Source organism: Bison bison, unplaced genomic scaffold (genome assembly GCF_000754665.1).
Source record: "Bison bison bison isolate TAMUID 2011002044 unplaced genomic scaffold, Bison_UMD1.0 scf7180017864519, whole genome shotgun sequence".
Lineage (NCBI taxonomy): Eukaryota > Metazoa > Chordata > Mammalia > Artiodactyla > Bovidae > Bison > Bison bison.
Window position 1 is genome coordinate 3491690 of NW_011495072.1, and position 10042 is coordinate 3501731.

At 45.1% G+C, this 10042-nt stretch overlaps 1 protein-coding gene across 2 annotated transcripts in view; it reads right to left on the bottom strand.

Moving 5' to 3' along the window:
- Positions 1 to 86: 86 nt before the first annotated feature.
- The window catches only part of CD101 (CD101 molecule), a 38191-nt gene continuing 28235 nt past the window's right edge, over positions 87 to 10042 (bottom strand). Inside the window, exons 9-10 of one of the 2 annotated variants that reach the window (XR_824380.1) lie at positions 1945 to 2792; positions 88 to 455 (exon numbers count right to left, since the gene is read on the bottom strand). Coding sequence is in view for 1 of the 2 variants with exons in the window: in XM_010830721.1 (XP_010829023.1) it covers positions 2557 to 2792 (236 nt within the window). In the remaining variant the exon portion in view is untranslated. Of the gene's footprint in view, positions 2793 to 10042 lie in introns of both variants that reach the window. The other variant, XM_010830721.1, reaches the window with a different exon arrangement.

A 10042-nucleotide genomic window follows, 5' to 3' on the forward strand; every position in this document is an offset into this window, starting at 1 on the left:
AGGGTGATGTGTTTCTCATCTTCAGTGGGAATGTGCAGGAAAGGATTCATGCTTCAGAACTACTTGGACTAGACACCAATCCGGAGAGCCTAAAATTATTTATTAAAGTCATCAGCTGTATAACAGAGACAGATATAATTGCTCAAATCAAGCTTCCTAGGAATATAATACATGGCTAAGATAGAACATAAGCTACTGAAAGAGAGCAGGGAGTGGCCAGTTTTTTCCATGAAGGGTCAGATAGTAAACATTTTAGGTTACTGTGGCAACTACTTTATATCGTTTCAGCAGCCATAGATAATATGTAGGCAAACAAGAGCGTCTGTATTCCAACAAATTGCATTTATAAAAACAGGCGGTGGGTCTGTTTCTGGCCTGTGGGCTACAGGTAGCCAACTCCTGAGGTAGAGGATTGTCCCATTGCCAAGGAGGAGATCTCTGTGGAGTCTAAAAAACTAAAAAGAACAAGCCCATAATCAGAGAGATTCCATATAAAATGCCTACTGAACTGGATAAAAACAAATTTTATTCTAAAAAAGTTCAGAAAGGTAAAAAGAGGACACTCAGGTTTTAGCTGCCAGAAAACTACTCTGGGCCAAACAGCATGATGTGACTTCTTAGAAAATCTAATGTGCTCCAGCCCCCATTCAGGAAAGCAGAGCGTCCAGAACAAAACAAGGTGATCACCCCAGGGGGACGGGGCTACGTCTCCCCAAGTCACAACAGCAATCTTCACACCCAGGAAGTGCTCACTGTTCAATAAATCTGCTCCAGGGGGAGCAGTTGGATATCTGAGTGTGTGTTCTGTGCAATCTCTGTGCTGAATTCAAATGTCAAGAACTGCTGTTTGAGCTGAGAGCTGAAAAGCAGTATTCAGGTAATGAGGGAGAACAGTGTTTGGGGAAAAGGGTACCCTAGCAGGGGCAGCACTAGAATCTACTCTGATTCTCTGATGGAGCTCCATTCCACTCTTTCCCTTCAATATCTAATTAAAATAAAGGTTTCTGGGAAAAAATGGTGGGGGTACGGAAGGCATCACACTTTCTAAGATATCTTAACATTTAGCTTTGTTTTTGGAAAACATTGTTCCCTTCACCTGAGAGAGAAGAAATAAATGCACTGACCTGTTTAAGAATATATTTGGAATATTTCAAATAGGGCTACAATGGAAGATGAATTCAAGGAACCTGTAGGTCTGCAATGGGAGTTCTCATAGTCACCCATAATCCCCTTGCAAAGGAACTAATTATGTTTGGAGAAGACGTGTGTGCCTGATAAAATAATTAAAAATAAATTGCTCTCCTTGGAAATCCAAATTAACGAGTGTTAGAGCAACCCTGTTGGTCACATAGCTAATAAATAGACGTGTTTTCTCAAGTCTGTTAGGTGGCACTGATTGATTTCCAATTCTGGCTACAACAGGGCCTGAGCAGCTTTTGAAACAAAGGTGAGGGGACCTCAGGCTCAGTGGGGACAGTTGATATCTCTTAGGGGATGGTGTTTGAAAGTCATCAGCCATGACACTCCCCATCCCCCAGCCCCTGATTTTCCTGGCTGAGAATAGAGGACGCAGAGGAGCCAGTTTGACCCACTACTCCCCCGGAGCTCCTAGTCCCTGCCAGAGCAGGGCAGGAGAGAAGCACTGTTAACCCTCTGCCCTCAAATACCTACCACAGCCCCTTTTCCAGCTACTCAGTGCTGTCAGGTCAAGGAAAATAAGGCCTTTGGCTAAGAAGAGCCAGAAGCCAGATGGACCTTTGGGTGTGGGAGGAAAGGGAATTTGAGGCCTTGGGGAGCTGACTGGAGCACTGTTGCAAAAATTAAAAAAAATTTTTTTTTTTTTTACCAATGACTTACTAAGTCTTATGGAGGAAAAAAAAAGAAAGAAAGGCTACAAAATACTTGATCATTTCATTAAGGAACCCATATTGATTATGAACCTACTATGCCGAGCTTGTTTGTGAGTAGCTTTTAGAGAAGAGATGGCGATGGGGTGGAGGAGAAGATGGGATTTCTGTCTTCAAGGTTGTCACAGTCTGTTTGGGAGGCACATTTGATGTGAATGAAGGGCACATTTCCAACTTTTCTTGCCTTGCTGGCTTCTGGTCCTTTCCTATGCCTCTGATCTGGAGGCAAAGATCACCTAGAGCCAGGGGGGCTGGACCGCTGAGTATTCTCCAGATAATCAGTGACCTAAGAGAGCAAGGCAAAAGAAGCATGGCCCTGGAGTCTGCCATAGGATCTCACTTCATCCCCAGCAACTGAGTGAGGGAGGTACTCTTCTCCTTACAGGTCTTCCGGATGAGGAGCCTAAGCCTTGGGAGGTGTGGCAAATGTAAGACCTAGCTCCTGTAGGGGATGCAAGGGGGTGATTAGATGAAATACAAAGAAACACTTAACTGTTTCTGGAACCACAAACACGTTCAATACATGTTCCCTCTGAGTCCTAGGTACTTTACCCCAGGCCACAGACTCAGAGAAGGACAGAACCGAGGGGCGCGCCTATCTTGGGCAGTCCAGTTCCAGTCTTTCCTCTTTGTGGGCACCTCTCAGGATTCAGCTGTCTTCATCGTCATCTCCCATCCTGTTTGTGGTCCTGCCTCCAGCCTCTTTCAAGTTCACCCAGAGGCTCTGTTCTTTCTGCATGCTTAGACGCAGAGCTGACAACTTCTTAGCTTTACAGTACAGGCAGAGGAGGGACATGAGCAGAAAGAGGAGTATGACGAAGGGGCAGATGAATAGGAAATAGACTAAAGGTGCTGACGAGCAGATCCTGGAAGGAAGCGTGGGCTCTGTACCAAAAAGGAAGAAAATACAGAGAATCATTAGTCTCCAGCTTATTTGTACTCATCAATTATAAACACTTCTGGGATTTATTGTTACAGGAAAATATATGTAAAAATAACGGGGCCAGATAGCAGGGGGCCCCTTAAATCACACTCGAGGAGCCAAGGAAAGGGAGTTGGGAGAAGAGGGCTCTAGGGCGGCTTCTTCCAGCCCGACTCCCCCTCACCCAGCAATTTCCAACCACCAGAGATTCTGATGACCTACTTAAAACTAACAGTCAGAAATGAAAACAAAACAAAAAAGAAAACCTCTCCTTTAATCTTCTTTCCTCAGAAAAGATATCTATAATTCAACCCTCGTTCCCAACTCTGTTGCCGATCCTGAATTTTTAACTGAGTTATTCCCACTGGCTGCTTCTGAAACACACACACAGGCGAGCACACACACACACACATTCTACACTGTCCTTATATAACAAGAGCACCCACAAATGAGAAGCACCATGCCTTCCTGAATCTCCAAATTGGCCTCTCATCCCCTGGCAGCCCCGCCTCAACCCCATTCAGCCCCTTCACCTCTCCCTTTACTGTTGCCTCTACCTGTGAGCTCTCTGCTCCCCTATCATATCCTCCATCTATCATATCCTATAGCCTCTGGGTCCTGCCGGCCTCACTGTCCATCACATTGGCCGTCCCACCTTGCCTCAGGCACAGTTTTTCTCTTCTTTCCATCCTCTTCTCACATATACCTTTGTTTAGACTTCTTTCATGCCCTTTTAACCATCTTTGTCATCACAGTTACTCCAGTAGGTCTCACAGTGTCCTTTGCTTCTATAGCCCCTGCAGTGCCTAGCACATGTGCCTTGATAATGCTTACTGATCTGAATTAAACTGGCTGGCCTGCAACCTCATGGGCAAAGGCTACTATATAAAGGCATGCTGAAGCATCTGGCAGCTGCAGCCCGCGGGGAAGTGCTATCAGCACACAGACACGCAGAGCACGCACCAGCAGCCCCGAGGGGTTCCTGGCCCTGCAACCAGGAAAGCAAAGGCGAGCAGACTGCCAACACCATAGGCTCTAGGAAGCAGCGCCCTGAGTTACTAGTCAAAGGATAGGGATTTAGTCTCTTGGTGCAGAAAGACACATGCTTAAAGAAGACACCAACTATTAAATGCAGTCTTCCAACTACGTTTATTTACAACAGGATATTCAAAATCAGGGCTGTTCTGAAAAATCTGATGTTAATGGTAGCTGTGCTTTTATTGGAAAATTGCAATGACCTAAGCACTTTCTTCTTCAGAGGTAAAAAATAGGATTCATGGGATTACAGATGCTTCCAGATGAGGACAACAGGTTGAGATGTCCTTGTGACCAACCTCATGCTGCAAGAATTCCATTTTTGGCATTGCTAATACATTTTGTACCTTGAAGAACGTCTCTTTGTGGGAAGTCAAGAAAGAATCTTAACCTGGGTACAGCTCCTGCATTTGCAAACTTCCAGAGGAGAAGGCCCAAGTCTTACGCATCTTTTCCTCCTGTGTAGCTCTTTGTTCACAGGTCATCAGTGGAGATTAAAGAATGAGATAATTGCATGAGTGATTTGCACACACAGCAAGTCAGGGGTCACTGCCATGATGTTCCCCAGAATACAGATCATCTCTAAACATAAGGCTGGCAGCTTTGCACAGGGCTGGCAAGGAGCTACAAGGGTTTATTCCCTGGCTTTTCTCTGGCCTCATTTATATTCTCCACCCTAAATCTGGCTTTTGTTTTTGAAAGAGTGGGCAATGATAAAGCTAGATTTTGAATTCTTTCTCACTCCTTTCCACATCCTTCCTGACTCTTCTCTCCAAGGCCCTCCTATAATGATTCTTCTAGGTCTTATCTGAATACATTTGAAAGCATATGGTTAAGAAAAAGGTACAGAATGCAATGTTCAAAAAGAATGGTGTTATAGAGACCAGAGAGCAGGAGTTCTGACCTTGCTACTTCACGCTACTCATGTAGGGAGTCAGGGTTGAGTATCTTTGTCTCAAAGATAGTTGGGTTCAAATTATGACTCTACAACTTACCATTATTGACTTTGGATACATTACTTATCCTCTCTTTCTAATCATTAGTTTCCTTGTCAATCAAATGAGGATAATAATTTCCAGAGTTATAATGAGATAATGCTTAGTAAAGCATTAAACAGCGCTTGGCACATTTGTTGAATCAACAAAGAATAAATATCAGCTAGAAAGCTACTAACAAAGTTAGGAAAATCACAAGCAAATTTTCCCCAGGAGACCAGGCAGAAAAGAGGGCCGCAGGCTTGGCTCTGTCCTTCCACAGCCCAAGCCTCTTCCTCAAATCTCTAATCTCTCTGTCCCCAAGGCAGGGAGACATTCAGTTGAGAGTCAAATGATTACTTGTGAGACTCTGGCTTCCTTTTCCAATCATGGGAAGCAGAGAATTGGGAGGTAAGAGTCCCATGGCGCCCATGTGTCACTGTTGCTAGGATGGTGGCATGCTGATGGGGAGACAGGGCGGGCGCAGAGAAGGTGGAAAGAAGCTTGGCTCTTGGATTTTTCTGCCACTGAGACTCTACCCTTCAGCATGAAGGGACTGCCAGAGGGCCTGACTATATAAATGGGGAGGAGGCTGCTTGACTTCGAGCAACCTGTCATCCAAGGACGACAAAACAGACCCCTCACAGAGCTGAATTGGCCCACAGCTAGAAGCTGTCAGCTCCAGTGCTTCTAGATGACCTCTCCTGGGAGGGGAGCACTTGCTCTGGGTCCCACAGTCACTGTTCCCACCATCTGCCTCTCACCCATATCTGGATGAGCAGTAGTGACATTCAGAACCATTAAGGTTTGGCGTTTTGAAGCAATCCTAGTAAATGACCCGTGCTCCAAGCACAAGGCCTGTGAGGCAGAGCCAGAAGTGTAATGAGAATGCTTCATCACAGGGTTTAGTTCATAACTTGTTTCCACCTTGCAGCCAAGCATAGCATGAGGAGTGTTCTTGTCTGATACTACCCCAGGTATACTGACTTTGGGCTTCCCCGGTGGGCTAGTGGTAAAGAACTAGCCAGCCAATGCAGGAGATGTAAGAGACACAGGTTCTATCCCTGGGTTGGGAAGATCCCCTGGAGGAGGGCCTGACAACCCACTCTAGTATTATTGTTTGGAGAATCCCAAGGACAGAGGAGCCTGGCAGGCTACAGTCCATAGCGTCGCAAAGAGTCGGACACAACTGAAGCAACTTAGCATGCACACATGCATACAGACTTTGGAGGAGAAAGGCAGAGGATAATGAGGGGACTAGCAACTCCCCCTCAACCCCAACCCACCCTTGGGCAACTGACATGCCAGGTGTGGCCATGTGGGAGAGGTGGCTCCTGCCAAGAACAGAAGGCAAGATTAGGTAATGTGATACAAGTACATCCCAGAATAAATGAGCCCCTGACAGCATTGGTTTCAACTCCATTAAGACTCGCTTGCCCATTCTTTCATCAGGCATTTGTTGAACTGAGCGCTATGTGCCAGGCCTTATTGAAAGCACCGGAGTAGCATTGATAAATGACACGTCCTCTCCAGAAACGTCAGTGTGATAGGGGCTCAAGTCTCCTATGAGGACTTGCTTTCTAAACATATCCTTACCACCCAAAAGCTGGGAAATAGTAACAAACACCATACTACTACAAATAATCCAGCACCCAGAAAGCCTTATAACCTTGCCTATTAATTAATCAGAGAATTCTCTTGAATGAGATACAAAACAACTCAGGTAGTTGTTAGCCCCTGCGCTGGCTTAGTCATAGCTAAGAAAGTAAGATGGAGAGAAAAATGCAAGATGAGATCCACCAGGGAAACACTTCTCCATTTTCTGCCTTCGCAGGAGTCACATGCTTCATGGTTTTATTAAGTAGCCCCAAACTAACCCAACCCAGTATTGACAAACAGAGATGGTAGAATACCATTTGAGAAGCGAGAACTGGTAGCCTATTGCATTTGACCTGAACTTCATTAACATACAGAGCTGGTCCTGACCAGGAGGGCAGCTATACTGATTCAGTAAGTGTATTTGAGCATCTTCTGTGTGCCAGGCACTGTGCTGGGGCTGAGAACAAGACACTCAGTCTCTGCCTTCCCAGAAGGTACTGTCTGGCCCTGATGATGGATGTCAAACAAGTGTGATGACTAAGAGACAAAAGTAAGTCACTGAGAATGTAGCAGTTGAGTTGGTTGGTGAAGGATTAGTGAGTGTTGACCAGGGACAGATAACATGAAGGAGAAATCCAATCAGGAGGTGGTATAAATTCACTCAAGATGTTGGACTGTCAGTCTTATCCACTCTCTTCTAAACTTCCTCTTCTGATTCTCCAATGGCTCTTTTCTCTCTAGAATATAAACATGCTCAACTCCCTACTAACTTCAAACCAAAACAGAACAAAGCAAAGCTTCAGTGAACCTCTTGCCTTTTGTTTTTGTCTTCTCTCCCTTCACGTCAAAGCTCTTGAAGGACTTTCCTGGTAGTCCCATGGTTAAGAACCCACCTTCCAATGCAGGGGACATGAGTTTGATCCCTGGTTGGGGAACTAAGATCCCATATGCCGTAGCGCAACTAAGTCCACACACTGCAACAAGAAGTCCTTGCACCGCAACTAGAGAAAGCCCATAAACCTCAATGAAGACCCAGTGCAGCCACACACACACACACACAAGCTCTTAAAATCATGGGCTGGATTTGATGTGTCCACTTTCTCCCTGCAGTCTCATTTTACTACTTTTCTGTGATTGTCCTATGTTGTCAAACCCAAAGGATATTTTCCTATTTTTGTCTTAATTGATCTCCTTGAACCAGCTGAATCTGTTGGCTCTCCCTTTCTTCTTGATACCCTTCCACTTTTGGTGTCTGTGATACCACCAAACCCCAGTTCTCCTGTCTCTGGCTACTCCTTCCGTTCTCCTTCACAGGCTTCTCTTCTGCAATCCCCTGAGAAATAGTGGTACCTCAGGGGTCCATCCTTGGGCATCATTATAGGCTATTAGTTGATTTCTAATCTATAACTCTGGCAGAGATCTCACTTGGAAATTCCAAAGTTTATTGGATAGATCTCCCTAGATAATACACTGGTACTCCAAACTCAATTCCAGCCCAACTTACTCAAAATTGAACTAATCTTCTTTAGATCCTTTTCTTATATTACCTCATCTAGTGACTGTCCCCACTATACCAGAAACCTGGTATTTATTCTTGATTCTCTTCTTCTGCTCATTCACCCTCCACATACACACATAGGCATGTGAGCTCAGTCACTTCAGTCATGTCCGACTCTTCACGACCCCACGCACTATAGCCTGTCAGGCTCCTGTCCGCAGGATTCTCCAGGTAAGAATACTGGAGAGGGTTGCCGTGCCCTCCTCCAGGGGATCTTCCCAACCCAGGATCGAACTGCGTCTCCTGCATCTCCTGCTTTGCAGGCAGGTTCTTTACTCCTGAGCCACTGGGGAAGCCACATACACATAATCAGTCTCTAAATCCCGAAGACGCCGTTTCCTAATATGGAATGCCGAGTGCTATCCTCTCAGCCCTCATGGGCACTGACTTCATGTGGGCCTTCATCTCGTCTCTCCTGGGCCCCTACAGTCAATTTCAAATAGTTCTTCCAGGTCTGTGCCTGCCTCCCTTCCAATTCACTTTTAACATTGCTCCCAGGGGGAGCTTTCTAAAATGCAAATCTGACATGTCACTACCCTGCCTGAATTTGTTCAATGACACTCTGTAACTTCCATGATAAAGTTCACCTTTCCTGGCTCTGTACAGAGGACCCATTTGACATCAGTACCCTTTCCATCTCCCGAGCCTCCTCTCTTGCCATCCTACCACAATTTCTCTGATCATCTTGCATATCCTTTCCTTTTCCCAAAATTTGTGCTTTCCTTTGTACAGGCCCCATACTCTGGGAACATTCCAAGACCCCCTCCCCACCTAGCCCTGCCTCTGCTCCCTCCTTAGTATCCTGAGACTACTTCATTCATGACTCCTATTATGTTGGATTCTCCTGCCCCTACCAGCCTCAGCTCTGTGGGAACAGACTTCATAATATATTTTTTTATGTGCCCTTAGAATCTCATACGGTTATTTATTGAACAAATTAAAATATCTTCCCACACAAATAGAAATATACAAATGTAGATGTGTGTGTGTGTTAGCATGTCTGGAGGCATAAGGGGAAACTGAGGTAGCATTTGTTAAGCACTTACAACATGCCAGGGACTTGCTAGATACTTCATATGCGTTTGTATTACGACCCTCATTTTATGAGAAAGCTGAGTAACCAGGGGATGACTTCACAGCTAGTAGGGAGATGACAGAGCAACAATTTGAGCCCAGGCTTCTCTGATTCCAAATGCTGGAATTTTTATTATCCCACACTGTCTCCCCAAATACCAGAAAGGAACAGTCAGGTAGAGGAAGTGAGATGCTGTATTATAAAGATCGACTTGGGAACACGTAACTATACTTACAATGAAAACCCTCAGGTTCTTACGGCACAGACTTCTAAGCACCTTCACTGGTGAAGAATACAAAGACCATTTGGTTTGTAACGCTTTCTTTTCAGAGTTCATTTTTTAAAAAACCTTACACCTGCTTTCTAAGAATTCCACAAAGATGAGCGGTATACACACACACACACACACACACACACATGCTGTGAACAATCCCATCTGTCTCAGGAGAGATGTGCTTTTTAGTCATAGAATATATACTTTTTACAGTTATTATCTATTTATTTTACTATACAAACTGCTGAATCTACAGAGCCCAGGAATTCCAGTGGGAAAATGTTTACAGAATATGCTCAAGGTAAGGACTTCCTACAACTGTTGGAATGGAAGAAAAGCTGATAGGAAAATCAATTCTGCTTGGAAACTTGGCAAAAGAATCCTGATGAAGAATAGTCAGGGAGAGGGAGTGATGGACTCCAGGGAACAGGTTAGATAACTCTAATTTCCACTCCAGAAGCCTTGCTGGGGCTGGAATGCAACTATTACTACTCTGAGACAATGCCATTCATTCTCAGTAGCCCTCATTCCCACCTATGGTCTGTCTCCAAAGCTAGCTGGCACTGTAAGGAGGTCATCTTTATTGATGCTTTCTACTCTTCCTGGCTGGAGAAGGCAATGGCACCCCACTCCAGTACTTCTGCCTGGAAAATCCCATGGATGGAGGAGCCTGGTAGGCTGCAGTCCATGGGGTCGCT